We start from the raw sequence: 23138 nt of genomic DNA, 5'->3' as shown, positions 1-23138 counted from the left end.
CAGTGTGGACAACAAAGGGAGACCCCACCTGTACAAAAAATAAAAACTTAGCTGGATATGTGGTGCATGCCTGTAGTCCTAGCTGCTCAAGAGGCTGAGGTGGGAGGATTGCTTGAGCTCAGGAGGTCAAGACTGCAGTGAGCTGTGATCATGCCACTGTAGTCCAGCCTACGTCAGAGTGAGACCTTGTCTCGTAAATAAATAAATAAATGTTAACATACAGTTCTCATAAATAAGTTATTTAACAAAATGGGCCCAATATCTGATTAATCTCTTTGGACAATGATGTAAGGAGATCAGGTTACTACTAACTAATATATCTTTCTATAATTAAAAGATGCACCCTACCATAATATCTTAATAAAAATGATATATTCCAATGATACATTTATTGGCATCTTATTGTCAAAGGCAAAAAAAAAAAAAACAAAAAAAAAAAAAAAAAAAAAAAAAAAAGAAACACATTTTTGCATGTACACTATAACAAAAGGAGAGAGTACTGAAAATGTCAGTTCTGATTGGGTGTACCAGGAAATATCAAATAAGTACAGAGGAGTCATAGAGCAGAGGAAAAACATGTGAGTGACAAAGCTCAAGTTTAGCAGAATTATTAAAGGGACCCAACTGAGGCTGAAGACCAAGGAGCAATCTGGGGAAAAAGAGAGTGCACGAGGAAGCGTAAGCATGTGCCTGCAGCCTGCTAACTGGTCCACCTTAGCGCAAGAGGATTTCCAGGACCTGTCACTGAGTGCATCACAGACAGGCCCTGACCTTTCCCAATTGTCAGGATGACCCACAACAGCTACCAGGCCAGTCTTACAAGAACTAAGAAAACACCATCAGCTAAGCACTTTCTATCCATTTTCAAGAAGTTCATTCTCAAGGAAAGATAAGGTGACATTTGAGAAAATCTATCTCTACATAGGGAAGCTAAGAAAGCTTTCAGAAGAGGTGGCATTTGAGTTGGACCTTAAAGGATGGGTAAAGTCTGCAATATAAATAAGTGAAAGTCTATTTTAGGCAGAAAAAAAGTAAATGGCAGTCCTATTAGATTAATCATTAAATACACAGGAAGAGGAAGCCATGGAGATAAGGTCAAAGGAAAAAATTATATTGGATATACATTCTTGGGGGGACTGGCCCTTCCAGGGTCAGCTTAAAGAAATCACCCTAAGGTGCTTTCAAAATTTCAAAGTTATCATCAAAAAACATGTTTCCCTTAAAATTCCTCTAACAGAAGTAATGCATACAACAGATATAATAGGATTAAAATAGCAACTGATATGAAGCATATTAAAGCATAACTATTATTTAATCAATCTACATGTAAAAGTAACAGACATCTGATTTCTCTTTTTTAATGAGAATAAACACATTAGACACCAAAAGTAAGATAAATAGGTCCCACTACATAGAGAAATAAGAATGAAAAAGGAAAAAGGAAAACTTTAATATAAAGTTTACAGGATATAAAACTTTATGTAATATAAAGTTGGTTGTGTTTAACTTAAAATAATCAGGTGAAAAGAGGTTTGCACAAAGGACTGGGGTGCATAATTTAGAAAGGAAAGAGTTTGTTGCAACAAAACTACTATTGAAGCAAGGTGATTTATAGCAGATTTCTACCTCATTTAAAGCAAATCTAGTGGCAATACTAATCACTAGCACGAGATTAGCATAATTACTACGGCAAATCTATTTAGTCTTTATTAAAAGCTATTTAGGTAGAGTGTTTTTGTTTTAAAGAAAAGCATATAGAAATGAACGAGGTAGAGTCAATTAACCAACTATTACAATAATATCAATTCTTAAGGAGCAGGGGCATGGCTAGTTCATTCTAAACACTTGTGGCTTGGACATGCCTTCACAGGAACAGGCTGTACCTATAGACTCCAACTCTCAATTCTAGCCACTATCATGTCCCTAGCAACTGGCCTAGTGCCTTACACAGAAGGGCCTCAACTAGTGTCAATCAATAGCAAATAGAACATAACTAGTGTTATAAAACCAAAGACCTTGCTTATACTTTAATTCATGAATGCTACTTGTGCCTTTTTTTAATTTGTAAGACCCACCTGATATGTCAAATATTTTGACTTCAGTTTCAATGAAAATAAGTATGCTGCCCATACCCTGGTGTGATCTTAAGGATGACAGTGAAAGAATCTGATCATCTAACCATAATCTAATTAACATGTTCTGTGGATCATGTGGAAAAAATGAGGAAAGGCTGTGAATGCATGCTAACAATGAAGGACATGTGTTGACCTGAAATCCTAGAAACCTCATACACAGTCACTCAATGTAACCTCATTCCAGTATGCCTGTTTTTCATAATGTTTTGTAGCACTGGGGTTGTAGTACTCAATATAATGTTTTGTAGTACTGGGGTTGTAGCACTGGGGTTGTAGTACTGGGGTTGTAGCACTCAATATAACTTCATTCCAGTATGGTCTGTTTTTCATAATGTTTTGTAGCACAGAGATTTCTACTAATAATTTTGAGAACACTGGTAGCATCATGACCCCAATAGAGAATAACTAACCTACAACAAATATGCAGAGCCTTTCTAACATACATATCCCTATTTTGGACTTATCACATGTTCATAATTTCAGGAAGAGAAAGACACTTCCTGGAATGAGAAGGCCTGACAAAAAATTTTTTTAAAACATGTTAGTAAATCTAAGACCAACAGCGATTCACAAATAGCAATAACCTCTGATATTACACAAAAGTTAGATATTAACTCTACTTCTATCTACCCATCTTTCTATTTACCTACCTACCTACCTACCTAAGTGCTTATTTTATCATCAAACCGAATGCACAAAATGCTGGAAGAGGTAGCAATATACTCCAAGACTTCTAACCAAGAAAATCACCAAACTTCATGATGTATAACAAAGAAACCACATTAAAACCTCCATAATTTTAATCTCCCTTAAACTCCCTCCTTAGGCATTTAAGCTACATTTCGTAACTTCTATTGTTAGAGTAGGTAGTTAGGCAGACATGAGCATGGCAGGAGAGGGTCCATCCCTAGGAATGTCAGGCGACCATAGGTGATGTTCAGGCAGTTGTTAAACTGTTTCTCTAAAATAATTGGTGGCAGCCGGCACCAGGGAAAGGCAATCTCCCAATAGATAGAAAACACCTGGAGCTGGTCATCAGCAGCTTCCTTATAAGGTCTCTGGAATTGGGCGAGAGGGCTCATAGCATGCACACTAAGAGGCAAAATGGTGGAGTTTAACTGGTATATACCTTCCCCTAGGAATCCTTGACTGGTAAGGGAAAAATGGCTCAAATGAGCATGCACACAACTTTAGTAAACACACTGGGCATGTGGCCCCTCCCAAGTGCTGGCAGGCCACTGGGTACTGTGCATACAGAGAGCCTGCCCCAAAGGAAGAATCAGGGGAGAAGAAACACAAACCCCCGAACTATGGCAACGCATAAAACCCCAAGTCAAGGTCCAAACAGGGCACCTGGATCTCTCCAGTCGCCCGCTTGGCCCTCTTCCAGGTGCACTTTGCTCCCTTTCACTCCTGCTCTAAAACTTTTTAATAAACTCTTACCCCAGCTCTAAAACTTGCCCCAGTCTATCCCGCTACCTTAAACCTACTTCTGCCCCTCAGCTGAATTCTTTCCCTGAGCAGGCAAAGATCAAGTTGCTGCAGACCCATACAGATTCGCCGCTGGTAAAAGTATCACCTAACCATTCCAAGAAGAAACTTTAAAATAAACTTTCAACATAGTCTTTCTCTTGAAATGAATCTCAGGAAATACCTACTTAACAGAAGTCCTTAGCATAAAGTCAAATTGCCAGTGTTATGCAGGAATCTTACATACGATACAATACTCTTCAGATTTCTCTGCATTTTGAAGCTTTCAATCATTTTAACAGCCCGGTCTTCATCCCTTGATTTCAGCTCTTCACAAATATTTGTATCATAGAACAGAAGTTACAGAAAATGTTGAGTACATGGGTTAAAAGGTAATGGGGACAGCATCCTATGCCACTTCATACTTGCTAATACCCCAACCCATAATACTGTTCTCCTCTCCCAAACTCTCAATGCTGCCCTAAACATTTTCCTAAGCCTTTCCTATGTTAAGATTAACAACTCAAGCTCAAAAAGCACAGCTTCTGTTAAAAGAATCAAAAAAAGCCTACTCTTTAGTATTTATCAATAGGCCTGCTTCTTACAATAGTTAAAGGCTCCAGAACACCAATAATTATCCTAGTATATATGTGAAAGAACTTAACATCTCGATAACGTAAAAGACAAGTTCTTTTTGAAATGAGAATTAACTAGCTATTTCAGTATACATGATACTTCAGATACCTTTAGTTTTTTTTTTATGTACAGATTGACCCTTATGGAAAAACTAATAAAATGAGGAAGTTTGGTCAGCTCAAAAATCTACATCATTCACACTATGTGCAAAATTAAGACCCTCAACTCCCCTAGACATAAGAGACTTCTTTAGATGTAGCTTTGAATATTCAAGGTCTCCAACAGTTCAGATCAATGGTTATTTTGTCTATTTCTAATGTTTACAATAAAATGGTCACTCACACTCTCTCCAAACAATATAAAATCTGATACAATAAATTCAAATAGAAAGGATGTACCTAAACAGTTTGTTTAGTATTTTCTAGCAATATAAGCCATACTAAACTCATTCTTTCATTTATTGTCATTAATAGCAACTACCTGACAGATACCACACTGGGCACCAGAGACACAGTGACAAAAGACATTATAGCCATTCAAATAACTACCTAATTATTAGTGGAGTGCTAAGAAAAAAAAGTTAGTGGTTTCATAATTTTTATGGTTTGAGAGAACTGATGGTACAATTATAACATGAAATTTTAAGTTGACTAACTTAAACACAGCTCAATTTAGAATACCAAGAGTTTTCACTGTAATCAGATTAGACAAAAAAAGTTCTTTATACAAAATCACCTGTGATGATTTATTCCCTCTAGTACCACAACTATCTCAACTACAGATGTGAGCTTATCCACATATGAGGTTTGCACTTTAAGAAACATAAACATAATGTTGAGAATACTAAATAATTCTGTGACGATAAGGAAAGAAACAGGAATAACAAAAATATGCATCAATGCATCAAGAATCAAGTTCTTCTGCCTATGTACTTTGGCCTAAAACTTCTACTGACAGCTCAACAAAAATGTTCCTTTGTGGGGCAAAAAAAAACCCTCAAGATTTCATCAAAGAAGAGCAGAGATTCAAAACAGCAAATGATATTGAACATTATTCTCCAACCTAGAGGTAATCCTATAAAAGTTAAAGAATAATGTAAACAGTTAAAAAAGCCTGTTTCTTACACAGAACCTTCCAATGGTATTTATTCTGTGACACTATCCCATTTTTAACCATATTTTTCAGCACCCCAAGAGATTCTTACATAGTAGCATCATTTTCTTTTTTGATTTTGCAAATCTGATCACCCTGCAGATATCTTATCATTGGATGCTGCAACAAATGAGGCATGTGGATGCTTTTCTGCTGTCACTGGTGCCAAAAATAATTTACACTTGAACAAACACTTTTTGAGGATTCAGGCTTAATATCCACACTATAGTTCTGAAATATGGTAGAGTATTCTGTCCTTGGGGGTCCACGCTTTGGAAATCACATTTAAACAGTTTAACAGGGAATCAATGATAATTTATTCTAATAATTAATAATTGAATCATCATATTATGAATTCCACTTTTAGTCAGGTTTCAGGATATTCAGTCAGCCCCAAATAAAGTAAGAAAGCAAAGAAATAGAAATGTTAATTAAGATTACCTTTGTTCCAAAGATGACGAAAATAGTTGTCCAAAGGCTGATTAAGAATTACAAGGCAGTACTTCAAACTCCCTAGAAAAACAAAAAAAAAAAGGAAAATAAAATAAATAAGTGAACTGAGTCTTTTATTCCCCTTATATGAGTCTAAAATCATACCCTACTAGTCTAGATTTTCAGTATACACGGAGCTAGGTCCAATCACAGTGAATTTCCCATAACTTTAAAAGACATCATATATTAACAGGTCCTACTTTACTGAGTACATCTGTCACATTACCATATCGTTGAACAATTTATCATAGAAACAACTGTGTAACTTTTTGTGGTAGGTGAGGAGCACAAATGTTCTTGATATGAATTCTCATCCTGCTAATATATCCACTACTTTGACACAACTATCCTTCTATCTGGCCGGTTTTATATCATCCTGACCTTATTTACCACATGGTATGGGTCCAGTAGGGATGTATTTTCACATTCATTCATATTCTTTTTCTCTCTTTCCTTCCCCTATCTTTAACTTTCCAAAGGAAAACCCTGTGTGCTTTCACAGATCCTACTAGGTCTTCTCATGGTTTTCTTATTCCAGTTTTTTCCATGATAATCCAAAGACAAAGATGAAGAAAAGTTACTTTTCAGTCAATCATTCCATATCTTTTACAATGTACTTAAAATAGTGCCAAGCCAAGTGCAATCAGGTATTGAAAAAATGTCATTCAGTTCAGTCCAAGCACCCTCCATTTTATTTGTGGAAAATAAAATGTTTAACAAAAAAATTTTTAAGCAATTTCACTATTAGAAATGGAACATAATTAAATAAAAAGGGTGTGCCATCATCCATAGCAAATATTATTAAGTGCCAATTATATACCAGGCACTGGGAGTACAAAGAGGGACAAGATTACAAGTTATCTGTTAGATGAGACACTTACAATAAAGATGATTTATTCAAAATACAATATAACAGAAACACAGGAGGAGTGCCAGATAAACAGATAAATGAGTATGGCAGGAATTCAAAGTCCAGAAAATCAATGATGTCTGGTGTCATCCAGATTTTTGGCAAATGTAGATTTTTGAACTTGATCTTACAAAGAGAAAACAGGTGCAAATAAAGGATAGGGCTTTCTAGACAAGCAAAACAGCCCACCAGAAGCTGCTCTTCCTATCCATTAGGGTTACTCCAATGAATAGTTTCAGAAGCAATGCCCTAATAATGTGATGGCAGGACATTAATACTAACATCAGTAATTGTAAACATAATGTTTAAGATAACACAACAAAATTCCTCTACACAATTTATATAATTTGGGAATCCATACAGAGATAATAGCTGAAGGTAAAAGAGCAGGCAAGCCACTGGGATATTGCACAAAGCTGGGGAAGGCGGGGAGAAGAATCAAGCTGAAGGCAAAGACACTGTGTTTTCCTCACCGTTAACAGAGCTGAAAGGGGTCAACAGAGAAAATATAGAAGGAAAATCTATAAAGGTAGAAGGATAAGAAGGTATTTCCAAGAACATGCAGTCAATAACACAGTATGCTACAGAAATGTCAAGGAGATTGAACAAGAGGCCAAGGAGATGGGGATCTCCAAGAAAAATCTGAACATTCATAGAGGGAGACGCAAGATAGTGAAGTGACCAAGAAATTAGTAAACAGGAGTTGATTAAGAAGGAAGAATAGTCACCTTTCCTTAAAATATAAAAAGTTAACTGTGAGAAATGGAAAAGAAATGCGACAAAGTCAAGATAAAATATTTTAAATATGGAAACAATCTTATATCCTAAATAGCAGAGGGAAGTAAGAGGAAGAAGAAAAATTATTCATTTGTTCTTTTGAAAAGTAGTCAAGAGAAATGGCATGTCCCTCCCACCCCCCCACCACCTATAAGCCTTATCTCTTACTGAAAAAAGAGAGGCTGAGATTGATGCACATGAACACATCATGTGCCTCAAAATTGAGGTTGATTTTTTTTTTTAAGAGATAGGGTCTTGCTCTGGCACCCAGGCTAGAGTACAGTGGTACAATCATAGTTCACTGCAGCCTCAAACTCCTGGGCACAGGTGATCCTCCCACCTCAGCCTCCTCAGTAGCTGAGACTACAGGTTCATACCGCCATGCCCAGCTAATATTTTTATTTTTTCTAAGGAGCAGTCTCCAACTCCCAGTATCAAGCAATCCTCCACCACCCAAAGTGCTGGGATTGCAGGCGTAAGCCACTGCACCTGCCTCTATTTATTTATTTAGAGATGGAGTTTCACTCTTTTAGTGATTCTCCTGCCTCAGACTCCCAAGTAGGCGCTCACCACCATGCCCGGCTAATTTTTGTATTTTTAGTAGAGATAAGGTTTTGCCATGTTAGCCAGGCTGGTCTCAAACTCCTGACCCCCATCCACCTGCTTCGGCCTCCCATAGCTCTGGGATTACAGGCGTGAGCCACCACATCCAGCCTGCACCTAACCCTATTTAAAACAAGGTAAAATAAAGTAAGAGGGGAGAATAGGGAATAAAGTGGAATATGGAACATTTTTAAAACAACTGCTGTTAAAAAATAATTACAGGACATGACAATCCACAATTTTAAAAATAGAAATCTAATTGGAATTAACTAAAAGGTTATACGAAATCATATCTGTCTATAATTTTTGCAATTTTCCTACTAATTATTAGGAGTAGACACAGGGGTAGGTGTAAACAGATAGGATGGTGATGATAGCTGTTTTTGAGAATTGACAAAATCACTTGCCAAGAGGTAAAGGGAATCCAGGATGTATATTTGGGCAGCTTTAGAATGAATGATTATGGTGAAGACCAGTAGTGGCCTCTTGTTTCGTAAGAGAATCCTGAGGGGTTTTTTGTTTGTTTACTGGGCCAGGTAAGAAAAAAAATCATATTCCAGATATCCTTGTGGAAAATGTGGTCATAAGGCTAAGTTCTGGTCAAAGAGAAGTATATAGCTTTCTATGTCACCTCTAGAAACTCTCCTTAAAATAAAGGGGGATTTGTCTTCTACTTCTTCCCTTCCTCCTTCCTGCCATCTTCCTGCCTTCCTCCTTCTTGGCGGGCAGATCACAAGGTCAGGAGTTCGAGACCAGCCTGACCAACATGGTGAAACCTGTCTCTACTAAAAATACAAAAATTAGCCGAGCGTGGTGGTGAGCACCTGTAATCCCAGCTACTCAGGAGGCCAAGACAGAAGAATTGCCTGAACCTGGGAGGCTGAGGTTGCAGTGAGCTGAGACTGTCCCACTGCACTCCATCCTGGGCAACAGAGTGAGACTTCCTCTCAGAAAAAAAAAAAAAAGAATTGATAGATTCATTGAATGAAATTCTGGCAGCCATCTTGAATCATAAGAACAAGGGCATCAGAGTAAAGAAGCTGCGTTGCTGACGACTTCATGCATCTTCCTCCATTCCCACACTTCACTACCTGCCTAAAATCTTATCTTATGCGAGTGAAAAAATTTTAAGCTGTTTCCTAATCTTGGCCTTAATTCTGGAGAACTATCCTAGAAGCCATAGGTCCTACCATGAGTTCAGGAGCCAGGACTGGAAATAGAGCCCCTGCCACTACTTTGGGAATTTATTAAAAGGTTGTGAGACTGCAAATCAGTTCCCTCCCTTCCCCTCCCCTCCCTTCCTCCCTTCCTTCCCTCCCTCCCAGTGGTTGTCAGATAACCCAGAGGAATTTATAAGACATGAAAATTTCTGGACCCCATCCTACACCTTTCAAATTATATCCATTGGCATGAGGCATGGCAATCTACATTTTACAAGCAAGTTATTCTACCACAGGTGGTCCACGGAGTATGCTTTAAGAAATCCTACTTTGTTATCAGCATACCAGTTCCCCAAACCCAGCTGGTGCTTGTTTCATAGGCTAAAATCTGTTGTCTCAGTGGCAGCTTAATCAGGCAAGGTAATGCATTTATTATTTCAAGTAATATGTGTCAAGCCCTGAACTAGGTGGTGGGAATGAAAAAATGAAAAAAAAAATATTTCTATTCTGTACAAGTCACTGTTATTTTGGGTTTCTATATTCTATGGAAAGAAGCCTAGTTGTAATAAATGCAGTGATCACAGTCCAGGCTGTGTTAAGGAAAAGATGACCTAAAAAGGAATTTGAGATGACTCTAAAGAAAAGTAGGCAAGCATCAAAATGTAGGAAGAAAAATATTAGCTCATTCATTCATTCCACCTGGATGGAGCACCAGTTTAAGAGATTCAGAGCCTGGTTCATGGTAAATGCTCAATAAGATCTCAACAGCAAGGAGCTAATAATTTGGACAACCCAATGATCCTTTTCTCTGTAGCAAAGTTCACACTGCCAAAAGAGGCATTCAACAATATTGAATATAAGTTTACACAAATGATTGAAACTGCTTTCTGTTACTGATTATTTAATATATAAACTTGGTGTTTTTGAGCCTCACAGAGCCATCTGATAAGGGAGGAAAGCACTATTATCCACATTACTGCTCCTCTAGACCAATACCTTCATTAAGGTAATACCCATGAAGGCATTTCATTTTTGATAAGAATGAAGTGGTATAAAATCTATAGTACAGTTAGATTTACTAATGGTGTTATTAATAAAAAAGAATTAACTACTTCAGTTTTTTCTGTATATAACATTTACGGTAGGCTGTTCTGTATATAAAGTTATTTAGGTAATGGGATTGGATATTCTTTTCTAATCTAGTTTTCTAATAGGATCTGACAGTCTTTCCTTTTCTAATCTTATTTCCCCTGGAATCCTAAGAAGTCGGTATGGCATTTATTTTACTCTCAAAGCCCTCCTGATTACTAATCCACAGCAGGTTGCAGAAAAAGCAAAATATAGAACCACCATGCTTCCTAAATAGCATATGGGAGTTTTTCAGCCAAACATTCCACCACAATATAGCTCCATATCACTCTCAGATACTCAATTATAGGACAATGCCTCTGGCTCTAAATGCCCCAAAATTCAGAAAACTCTGGGAACCATAGAAATAAGAAAAAATCAATAGTCTTATTTCAAGTAGTTCTCAAGCTGTCACACTGATACTGTTCCTGGGATATGCAAAACTATTTAAGAAAAAGACTAGGAAGAACTTCTTCATTATGTCATAAAGATTATAAATTTTTTTAAATCAGGTGTCCTAAGGCAATCTCAAAGACAAATATAGGCACAGACAGCAGGATTTCAAAGGTGATGGTGAAATAAGTTTTTCATTATTTATAAAAATGTATGATGTACTCCATTTAAAAGAACAAAGAAATATACACACTAGCCTTAATCCTTCAACTGTTAGGTCAAAAGTCCCTGAAATGCTGTCTCAAAGGGGCTTCAATTACAGAAGATGAAAAATCCCTGATCATGGATGTATTGAAACCAAAATGGTCCAAATTGCACAAAAATCCTGAGTTACGTACAAAAGTCCAAATTTGTAACATGAAAATTAAAATGAGGTCAAATCATCAGCCTTGGACTAAAAAGGGAAGAGGCCCTTTGAAGGTAATAAACTAAACATAACAAGTTCAGATTTAAAGAAAAGGGGAGGGACATCCACCTGTCTTTGCTTTATGTTGTTCTCTTTCTTCTGTAACAACAAAATCCTACCTCTTTAGAGAAACGGCTGATTCTATTATTAAAGAACTATACAAGATGAGCCTGGAGCACCAGGTAGTTCCAGAAAGAAGAAAAGAGCATGATCCCCCAAACAAACAAACAAAAATACTCACACAGATGGGAATAGGTCAAAGGGGCACAACAGCCAAATGAAAGAGGTCCCAATAGCCAAAACTGTTAACAATTTGAGCAAAAAATAAAGTAGCACTGGATTACAACCCAGAGTATAAAATAAATATCCATAAGTCCATATGGATTAATTAATTAATATGCAGAGGAGAAGAGACAAATCTCTCAGGCAGTAGAATTCCAAATATTATACAATCTTCCACTCTAAAGGGGAAAGAACATAGCTATAGGCTATACACAGCAGAGTAAGAGCTGCACGTAGTAACTTCCATCCAAAGAAGGTTATGAAAAGGGGGAAAAAAACTTTACTGTAGAGAAATATAATAAACTCTATGCTTCAGGATGGTGATCAAAATCAACATCAATAGTCATAAATCATGTTTATAGTATGTACCTTTAATATTATATGATAAAAATGGCACTCTGTCTCCAGGGTCTTTCTCCCCCAAGTCTATAACCCTAGTCTAATCAGGAAAAAAACATAACATAAATTCCAATAGAGGCACATCCTACAATACACCTTACCAATACCACTCAAAACTGCCAAGGTCAGCAGAAACAAAGAAAGTCTGAGAAACTGCCACAATCAGAGGAGCCAGGAGAATCTGACAACTCAACGTAATGTGGAATCCTGGAGGGGATGCCCGGAGAGTAAAAGGACATTGGGCAAAAACTACAGAAACCTAAATAAACTACGGAATAATAAACTAATAATAATGAATCAATACTGGTCCATTAATTACAACAAATGGACCATATTAATATTCCATGTTAATACAGGGGAAACTGCTCATGGAGCTTATACAACTCTTTACTACCTTCTCAACTTTTTCTGTAAATCTAAAGTTACGTTTTTCAGTCTGTTTTTTTTTTTTTTTTTTTAAGCTCTGAGGCAAGCAAAAACAGAATTGAAAACTATTCCATCAACTATTCATTCAGTGATTACTCCATGGGACAAAATTGTCAGCCCTTATGACAAAAGCCCAAAAGCATGCTTGGACTTCACGGGGGCCTGGGGGAACCCACTATGCCAGAAGGCAAAGATACTTCTATTCCATCTTTGGAAAACTAAACTGCATCCAGATTTCCTTTTAATTAAGAAAGTAAAACAATAACAGAAGAGAAAATCTCAAGAAAACCAATTTCTTTTTATTTCCGACTCTGGATGTGAAAACTATTTGAATTATATGCGATAGACCACAATCACATCTCTGAATCAATGATCTTGAAAATGCAGTCATGCAACTCAGGAGTGAAGGGTTGATGTATTTTTTAATTAAAAATAAATTAAGATGATATTTAATATGCAGACAAGCACAAGGGCCTCACTTGTCCGTACAAGTGAGGTACGGACATAGGTATGGTCATAGGTTATCTGCCATGAGTGAGATCTGCTAAGGAAATACGAGAACTCCACGACACAGGGCGTCAGCAACGACTCACCCTCTTCTCCAGTATATTAGGATAACTTGTAGTTTACCTGTACCCAGGAAAGTAAAACTACAGATTATTTAGTTTTACATAAAGTCATCATCATAAAACAGGTAAATGACTTAAAAATACTCTTTAATGCATATTGAAGATAATACAAATTCTGCACAAGCATGCAAAAGCATACAAGTAAATGCTGAACTGATCACTTCTACCTCCTATAACTAGCAAGTCTTAACAAGCTTGAAATAGACTAACTAGCTCTGACAAGAACTAAGCTCTGAAGAAAGAAAGAGATGGAGGGAGGAAGGGAAATTACAAACACATTTGAACTTTGGATTTACATCAATTATAATAAATGATAAATTTATTCTTAAGTATATAGGGCAGTAGATCTCAGTCTCTCTGTAATCACAGATTTTTCATTTTTTTTTTTAAATGCCAGCCAGAAGAGTGATTACAATCTCAGCAATGCGGGTGGCCAAGGTAGAAGGATTGCTTGAGGACAGGAGTTGAGGACCAGCCTGGGTAACACAGCAAGACCCTGTCTCTACAGAAAAAAAGCGTTTAAAAATTAGCTGGACACAGTGGCACGTGTCTATAGTCCTAGCTACTCTGGAGGCTGAGGTGGGAGGATTGCTTGAGCCCAGGAGTTCAAGGTTACAGTGAGCTATGATCATGCCACTGCATCCCAGCCTGAGCTACGGAGTGACACCCTCTCTCTAAATAAATAAATAAAGCCCCTTCCCCAAGAGATCATTATTCAACATGCCAAGGTTACAGCGAGCTATGATCATGCCACTGCATCCCAGACTGAGCTACAGAGTGACACCGAAAAAAAGAAAGAAAGAAAGAGAGAGAGAGCAAGAGAGAGAAAGGAGAAGAAAGCAAGCCAGCCAACTCCTCCCCGAAGAGATCCTTATTCAACATGCCTGTAATACGGCCTATGCATCATGATTTTTTACAAGCACCGTTAAGAGTCCAACAGGTCACCAAAGTTGAGAAACACTGGTATGGTGTCTTATACTATTAGCTAATGACAGTGTAAAGTCCTTACAATTAGCAATGTTACTTTAATATACTGTTAATTCCATCTGTATCTCACTTTTTTTCATTGCTGTTCTCTGAAAATTTTACATTTAAATAGCAAAAAATAATAAATTTGTAGATTTTCATAAACATAAATGAATTCCTTTTGAAAATTGATATATGAGATTTTTTTTAGAAAAAAACTGAAGCCCAGTATTGTAAATGAAATCACATTACAATAAAGCACAATTTACAATAGAAAAAATTATTAATGGTGAGCTATCAAGGGTTTATATGCCCTGTTTAAAAAATAATACTGAAACTCAGATAAAATCAATATTAGCCAAAACATATGCCAGTCATAATATTTATTTTGCCAAAGGACCAAAGACTGTTATTATGAATATCTCATCCCAAAAAAAGTATTTCAATTAAACAATGAAAGCTCTAGAGTACTGAGTTTCGTATTCATACTGCGCAAACTTCTATATTTAAGCACAGGATTTTTTTCAAGTGTGCATAGGGAAATCACTGTCAAGTCAATTCGTTCTTTGAGGAAATAAATTGCATGTGGACACAGCAGAACTATTAAAAGTCTCTGAACAAATATTCCATACCAAAGTCTATTAAAATAATTGAATCACCAATGGACTAAAAAAAATTGGCAAGTCACATATAAGAAATTGCTTCAGAGAAAGTAAACAAAAAGTAGAAATAAACAGGTACTTCCTTGAGAAATCTTTCTTGCCCTCTCCCAAGAGTGACCATATGGTATATGCTCATTGCACCAGCATAATAATAAACTGTATACCCCTGGCTAGGCACAGCAGCTCACGCTATAATCCCAACACTTTGGGAGGCCAAGGCAGGTGGATCACTAGGTCAGGAGTTCAAGACCACCCTGGCCAAGAAAGATGGTCAAACCGCAACTCTGTGAAAAATACAAAAAGAAATTAGCTGGTCACAGTGGCAGGTGTCTGTAATCAAAGCTACTCGGGAGGCTAAGGCAGAGAATTGCTTGAACCTGGGAGGCAGATGTTGCAGTGAGCCGAGATCACACACTCCAGCCTGGGCAACAGAGCAAGACTTCACCTCAAAAATAAATAAATGAATAAAAATAAACTGTGTTCCCTTCCATTCGCAAACTGTTCTGGCTTGGACAATAAATTATATAATCACCCTATCCTACTTCATCTTCAGCTTCCACCCCATCCTTCTGTTTCAGTCTCCAGCAAAATTTACTTCAGTGAGATGTTCATCCTACCACATCCCAGAAATAATGCTCGTCAGGGTCACCAGTGACCTCTTCTGTAAAATTCAACGACTAATTCTCAGTTCTCTTCTTGCCTAACACCTCTCAGCAGCATAACAGGGTAGATCACTCCTTTACGCCTTAAATCTTTCTTCTTGTGTGATCAGGGATGGGGGCGCTGGGGAGAAAGGAGGGAAACAAGAAATAAAGTAGGGACAGAGTTGTGTAGTTGCACATTGTGAACCATCTCCAGTTTCATTTGATTTTTCTTAAGCTATCATGATCGAAACACAATTTGGCAATTTGAAGCCCAGACAACTAGTTTTTGCTGCTGTTGCTATTGCCCTTTTTAGTACCCTTCCTGGAACATTGTGTTATCATATTGACTCAAGTGTCGTTCTCAGGCCTTCAGCACCCAGAAAGGGCTATTGAGCTTTAGGAGGGAATAATTTCATGCTGCAAAGAATCCTTTTGGGCAAGCAATCCTCCCCCTATCCCTTGACTTGCAGAAAACACTCTCTATTGGTTCTCCTATATGTGACTGACCCATTCCTTGGTCTTGTTTGCTGCTTATTCCTTATCTGCAAAGAAAGTACTGATTAAATATTTGTTGCAAAAATACCGAATATCTCTAGCTTCTATATATAAGAGTGCCCTGGGTACAGATCTTTGGGCCTTTTCTCAATCTATATCCACTCCCTAAGTAATCCCCTTTAGTCTCATGGCTTCAAATGCCATCTATAATGGTGACTTCCATATGCATGACACCAACCTAGGGCTTTCCCCCTAAACTCCAGAACTATATGTTAACTGCCTACTCAACAATTCCACTTGGATAGCTAACAGACATCTCAAATTCAACGAGTCCAAAATCAGACACCCGAATCTTCTCTCCATGCAAACCTGCTCCACCCAGAATGCTGCCCATCCCAGTATCATATCTACCACAAATACTCTATTACCTGTGAACAGTTTTCATCTCCAGATTGGGTAAGATAGCCCTCTAATTGGCCTCTCTGCTTCTACACCTATTCTCCACACACCAGCCAGATGGATCTTGTTAAAATACAGTCAGAGGAAGTCATTTCCCTGTTCAAAAATTTCCACTGGCTTCCTTTCAAAGTAAAAGTCAAATTCCTCACAAATCACCCACAAGGCTCTAGGCGACCTGGCTTCTCTTTCTCTCCCTACTTCAACTCCTATCTCCCTACTTCCTCCTCCACCGCCACCATCCCAGCTACAGATACACTGCCCTCCTTGCTGCTCCTAAAACATACCAAGCACAATGCCACCGTTTACACTTTACCGTATATAGCCACATATTCAGTGAATGCCTTACTTTCCCTTTCACACTAATTCCTCGGCTCTGTGCTCAAATATTAGTCACGTTCGGACTTCCCTGAGCAATCTATGTAAGACAGAAACACCTCAGACTCCACACTAGCACTCACTCTTAACCTGATTTGTTTTTTTATAATGAATTTATCACCAGTTTGTTTATTCAATCTTTTTTCTAATGTATGTCTCCCCACACTAGTACATAAGTTCCTGGATCCATTACCTGAAACGTACACAGTAAGCACTCAGTAAGTATCTGCTGAGTGATTCTTCCAGCAATGACTTTATGTCCATTTACAATAAATCAACTCCATATGCTTTCTCTAATAATCAAGTGACTCTTCCCCAATTTGTCCAGGTGGCTTTCCCTTGGTTGCTTGCCCAAAAGTCTTCTTTGCAGAATGAAATTACTCCCTCCTAAAACTCAATGGCCCTTTCTAGGTCCTGAAGCCTTGAGTACTACACTTAAATGAATATGATACAAAACATTCCGCAAAGGGTACTAGAAAGGACAACAGCAACACCTACAAATATCAATTGTCTTGCCTTCAAATCACTAAATCGTGTTTTGATCATGATAGCTCAAGAACAATCTAATGAATTCACAACTACACAATTTAAAAGTTTGTAAATATTTTATTTGAGAAAATAGATTAAGTATTTTTGAGGTAAATAGATGTTTAGGCTTACTACCTACTTAGGGACGGAAGAAATCCATGTAATATGCCTGGAGCTCTACAGATCTGAGCATGTATCTAGTTATTGTCATTCAACCTTTCAAGTTGAAAGTGTAAACAGATTCTGAATGGTTTAAATCAATTTCCATCTAAGAGCATTACTTCCCATGATGCAACTGTAATGGGTCTGTCAAAGTTTACTAAACCTAATATTATAAAATCTATCCCACTATAAACAAAATGCCCCAATAAATTTTCACAAGAATCTATATATGTTAGAAATGCATGAGAAAAAGAACACTTTGTATTTTGCAACTTGTAAGCTTCTGCTCTGTAGGAAATGGGGGGAAGTACAAGTGAAACCTGACAAAATTCTGAGTCTTTCTTGACATAAAAGTAGAAGGCTATAGCAAGAAATGTTTTCTTTCTCTACCCTTGCAAAGGTTAGCCATATTCTTGGTGCCAATAAACACATTCTCACTATAACCCAAATGAATGAAGCTGAGTTCTTTATCTTGGCACACTGATACCTCTGGATTGCTGGCAGAGTTCAAAGCTGCTTCATCAACTGTCCCTTGCCCTGCAGACACGGGCACAATAAACTGCGTTTCCTGTCAATCAGGAAAATCAATGACTGCCCAGTAAACTGTAGATGTAATGCCATAACCCTAAGGGTTCATCATAAAGTACTAAAAATTATAGTCCATCACATCAGTTTTGACATGTTGACAGCTGGGTCCACAATAGCTCTCACACTTGAAAAGTCAGTTCAAAACACTTCCTGAAGGCAGACTACAAGTTTGGAATGTGCTTCTAAAACAGAAAGCCTAACTTTTATCCTTTGTCTACTCCTGCAACCTCAACCCATGTTGACCCATATCATAAAGCACAGGCTGTCTTCATGGCCAGCAGTAGAAGGAAGGCCAAAGAGGTTCAACATGGCAGTAAATACTCCCCTTTAAAACCCTTTCTATTTGGGTTTGGTCAGGTTTGATGAGAATTATTTTGGGAATAGGTGGTCTTTAAAGCTTTGTGGGCTTCACATGCAATAACTATTAGTCCGTTCTCACACTGCTATGAAGAAATATCTGAGAGTAGGTAATTTATAAAGGAAAGAACTTTCATTGATTCACAGTTCCACATGGCTGGGGAAGCCTCAGGACACTTAGAATCATGGCAGAAGGCAACTCTTTACAAGGTAGCTGGAGAGAGAATGAGTGCCAACAGGGGAAATGCCAGACGCTTATAAAACCATCAGATCTTGTGAGAACTCACCCGCTATCACAAGAACAGCATGAGGGAACCATCCCCATGATTCAGTCACCTCCCAGCAGGTCTCTCCCTGGCATGTGGGAATTATGAGGTTATAATTCAGGATGAGAGTTAGTTGGAGACACAGAGCCAAATCACATCAACAATACTAAGAATAAATAATTATAGTATGTAGATCTTTTCTTTCTTTTTTAAATATTCGTTAAGAGGACTTTGACTCAAGAGTTACATCAACACTTATAATTAAAATAAATTATAAGTAATATATAATCCGTACGAACCTGAGCATATATAAAATACATATATGTGCTCACTTTGTCAGCACATATACTACAAAATAAGTATAAATTAAGCTAAATTAGACATATTTAAACAACAGTCTGATGTTCCCTGAGACCTATAGTTTGAGAGGAAAAACAACTGATAATTATTTGGAATTACAAAGTTTAAAAAGCACTTTCAGTAACCTCTTTTAGATGATATAGATCACATAACACACTATGTCATCAAAGTACTTCTGAATAGAAGTCATTTTATTCACTCAGTGTTAAAAAAAAAAATGTAAAGATTAAAATGAAAAGACCTGTGTTCCACAAATAAATTCTGATTACACAGACACAATCACCACATCAGGAGTTAAACTCATCCTGAAGGAAATCTTACTAAACCCAAAGTAGGCAAACCTTTTCAACTTATGGGCAGTCGGGGCTTTGAAAGAAATTAAGAGCAAATTCTTATCAATAGGAAAAGCTTTGACACCAACTGCTGACTGTACTAGGCCACAAATAAGTACTCTGGCAAATAATATCACCTCAGTCAGTCTCAGTGTCCCTTAATCAGATCCAGGTCCAGGTGAAGTAAACAGAACAGGTCAGGTTTCTCTACAATTGCTTTTCTTTTTCATAGAAATTACACACACACACACACACACACACACATTTAGAGAGAGAGAGAGAGAGAGAGAAAGACAGAGTCTCACTATGTCATTAGGGTTGGAGTGTAGTAGCATGATCTCGGTTCACTACAGCCTCCACCTCCAAGGTTCAAGCAATTCTCCCACCTCAGCCTTCCAAGTAATTGCAATTACAGGTATGCCCCAACGTATATGGCTAATTTTTGTATTTTTAGTAGAGATGGGGTTTCGCCATGTTGGCCAGGCTGGTCTCAAACTCCTGATCTCAAGTGATCCACCCATCTCAGCCTCCCAAAGTGGTGCTGGGATTATAGGCGTGAGCCACCACATCCAGCCTATGTAATTGTATGTGTGTGTGTATATATATATAAATACACACACATATACATACACACAAAAAATAGTTTGCTAAGAAAGAATATTCAAAGGTTTTGTTTTTAACAGAGAAAGAATAGAAGGAACACAAAAGCCCACAGCTGTGCTATGTCCCACATAGTGAAATAGCTATATATTACCCAACATGGAACATCCTCCAAGAGAAAAATAAGTAGTAAATCAGGGTTCAAATAACAGATGTTACATTACCATTTGTGTAAAAAGAATCTTAATATATATGTGTATATATATATATATGTTCTTAGAATAACCATCAAAGGGGAAAAAGAGCACAATAGTGAAAAGAAGCATTACGTTGCATCTCTTACTCTTGTATCTTATTAATTTTGTACTTTTTTTTTTTTATAGAGACAAAGTCTCACTCTGTTACCCGGGCAAGAGGGCAGTGGTGCAATCATGGCTCATAGTAGCCTCAAACTCCTGGACTCAAGTGATCCTCCTGCCTGCCTCTGTCTGACAAGTACCTGGGACTACAGGAACACAGCACCACACCCAGTTAGGTTTTTGTTGTTTTTTCTGTAGAGACGAGGTCTCTTTACGTCAGGAGTCCCCAACTCCCCAGCCACATACCAGGACTGGTTCATGGTCTGTTAGAACTGGGCTGCACAGCAGGAGGTGAGCAGTAGGCAAGCAAGCATTACTGCCTGAGCTCGGCCTCCTGTCAGATCACTGGTGGACTTAGATTCTCATAGGAGCATGGACACTATTGTGATCTGCATATAAGGGACCTAGGCTGTGTGCGCCTTATAAAAATCTAATGCCTGATGATGTAAACTAGAACAGTTTCATCCCAAAACCATCCCCCACCCACTCCACCCCTGGTCCATGGAAAAACTGTCTTCCATGAAACTGGTCCCTGGTACCAAAAAGGTTGGGGACCACTGCTCTATATCATTCAGGATGGTCTTGAACCCCTGGCTTCAAGCCATCCTCCTGCCTCCGCCTCCTCCAATGCTAGGATTATAGGTATGAGCCACTGTGTTCAACCTCTTTGACTGTATTATTTTTAAATATATATATATATAAAATAAAATATATATTTATATATTTATATATATTACAGGCATGAGCGACTGTGCCCAACCTCTTTGACTGTATTATTTTTAAATATATATATATATAAAATAAAATATATATTTATATATTTATATATATTACAGGCATGAGCGACTGTGCCCAACCTCTTTGACTGTATTATATAAAATATATATATAATAAAATATATATCATATATTTTATTATAAAATATATATCACATATTTTATAAAATATATACCATATATAAAATATATATTATATAAAAATATATTTTTAATATATTTTGTTATATATATAAAATATATATATATGAAATAAGTAAAATAGAAGCATTTCAACTGATTAAAAGGAAAGTGACCTTGAAGGCAATGTATCCCACTCCTAAGAAGTTGCTGGCCAACAATCCTTGAACATTAGCCTGGAATACAATAAAGAATCACTAAAATGATAGATTGTTTTGGTTTCAGACTAAAAGTAAAGCAGATAATTTGTGCAACACAATCTAGCATCCTTTCTTCCCAAAAATTATTAAATAATTCATGCTGATCTGTCTGAGTAGATTTGAAACTTTTAAGAGTCTAGGGAAAGGGACTCACAACCACTAATTCCCTAAATAGCAAAAGGAGACCCAACTCACTGTACTCTAAAAACACGACATAGGGGTTTCCCTCCACTGAAATATGTTGCAGGGAACTCAGAAAACATTTGTTCTTCAAAACTTAGGGTAAGACTCCATAAAACAGTGTTATAGTTAAGAATTTACTCATATCCATCCCAATTCCCAATTCTATTCATCTTTTAAAAATACTTGACATACAACAGTTCTCTTCATCAATAGTTACTAGAAATGAATATAGAAAAGGTGTAACATTTCAAAATCATACTGTAGGAGAGTAGAAATGAAAAGCAAAAGGGATTAACCTTTTCTGTATTTACCTTTATATCAGATAAACGTTTATACTGAATATGTACCACATTTAAAAGCTTTGTTAAAAACAAGTGAAGATGGGAAATGTATGAGTAATTACAGAAGATTAAAACAGATGAGAAAATTATTAACAGGCTGAGGTACACTTCAAAATATTTGTTCTGTTGGGGAGGGAGAAGCATCAGCATCAGCCACATATTAGTTAAAGGAAAGCAGTGTTGCATTTACATTCATATAGTCACAGGTTCATTTGATACTCATTTATGAAACTTTTAATTACAAATTTTAACAGCATGAACAATGCACTTTTTAAGTCAACAGCTTCGGGACTGAAATTATGAGAACCAAGTATATTAAAGTAGTAGTAGTTCAACAAGAAAAATAAAGGGGCCTCTTTCTTAGGAAAAAAAACTTAAAAGATATCAAAATTACCTCCATTAATTTCAGAATAAAGTTATAAAACTACACCCCTATATATATACAGTGTGTGTATACACACACACAAAATATATGTCTATATAGTGTGTGTGTGTGTTTGTGTGTGTGTGTGTGTGTGTGTGTGCAGAGAGAGAGAGAGAGAAAGAGAGAAGATTTTCACTCTGTTTGTGCTGCTATAACAGAATACCATAGACTGGGTAATTNCAGTCTTCTATGACTTGCTGTCTTACTATGCTTGGGCTGCTATAAAAAACCTTGGACCAGGTAATTAATAAACATCATACATTTATTGCTTACAGGTCTGAAAACTGAGAAGTCCAAGATCAAAGCGCCAGCATAAAATATCTAGTAAGGGTCTTCTAGGCAGGGCCCCCATGACCTAAGCACCCCATCTCCCAATACTGCCATGCTAGAGAATTGATTCCAACACAGGAATTTTGGGGGACAAATTCCAAACAGAAGACAGGTACCTAACATAGTTACGAAACTATAAGATAATTCAACAATCTAAACATTTATATTGACGAATTACTTTCTAGGCAAATGTGCAAAGCAAGAAATCATAACTGAAAGTATCAGTTTTATTACTAGACAGCTTTTTAAAGGCAAGAGCATGTACTCATTTCTGAATCCCCAGCATCAAGCAAGCTGCCTGGCACACAGTAGATACTCAATAATACTGATCAAAAAACTAATCAATGACTGAACATCATATCCTGGTTTGACAGAGACTGTCAGAGACCAAGTGTCCAGCTATACCTTGGCTCTAGTCTGGCAGGCTGATCCCGATTCTGTGAACCTATCAGGCACTGTCATAGTTCTCAGGTCTTTGTTCATGGTCTTTCCT

General features: G+C 37.3%; 1 protein-coding gene and 1 pseudogene across 2 annotated transcripts in view; both read right to left on the bottom strand.

The window, feature by feature from the left end:
* The window catches only part of TPK1 (thiamin pyrophosphokinase 1), a 245793-nt gene that overhangs the window by 171625 nt on the left and 51030 nt on the right, over positions 1-23138 (bottom strand). Inside the window, exon 3 of the mRNA XM_017508327.2 lies at positions 5835-5906. Coding sequence (XP_017363816.2) covers positions 5835-5906 — 72 coding nt within the window. The remainder of the gene's footprint in view (positions 1-5834; positions 5907-23138) is intronic.
* Positions 1-23138, bottom strand: part of LOC119468185 — a 175225-nt pseudogene that overhangs the window by 102702 nt on the left and 49385 nt on the right. Inside the window, exon 2 of the transcript XR_005196832.1 lies at positions 5835-5906. The product of XR_005196832.1 is annotated as an elongation factor 1-alpha 1-like (transcript). The remainder of the gene's footprint in view (positions 1-5834; positions 5907-23138) is intronic.

This window comes from Cebus imitator, unplaced genomic scaffold (assembly GCF_001604975.1).
Source record: "Cebus imitator isolate Cc_AM_T3 unplaced genomic scaffold, Cebus_imitator-1.0 Scaffold390, whole genome shotgun sequence".
NCBI classification, from domain to species: Eukaryota; Metazoa; Chordata; class Mammalia; order Primates; family Cebidae; genus Cebus; species Cebus imitator.
This window is presented reverse-complemented; position numbering and strand designations above follow the sequence as displayed.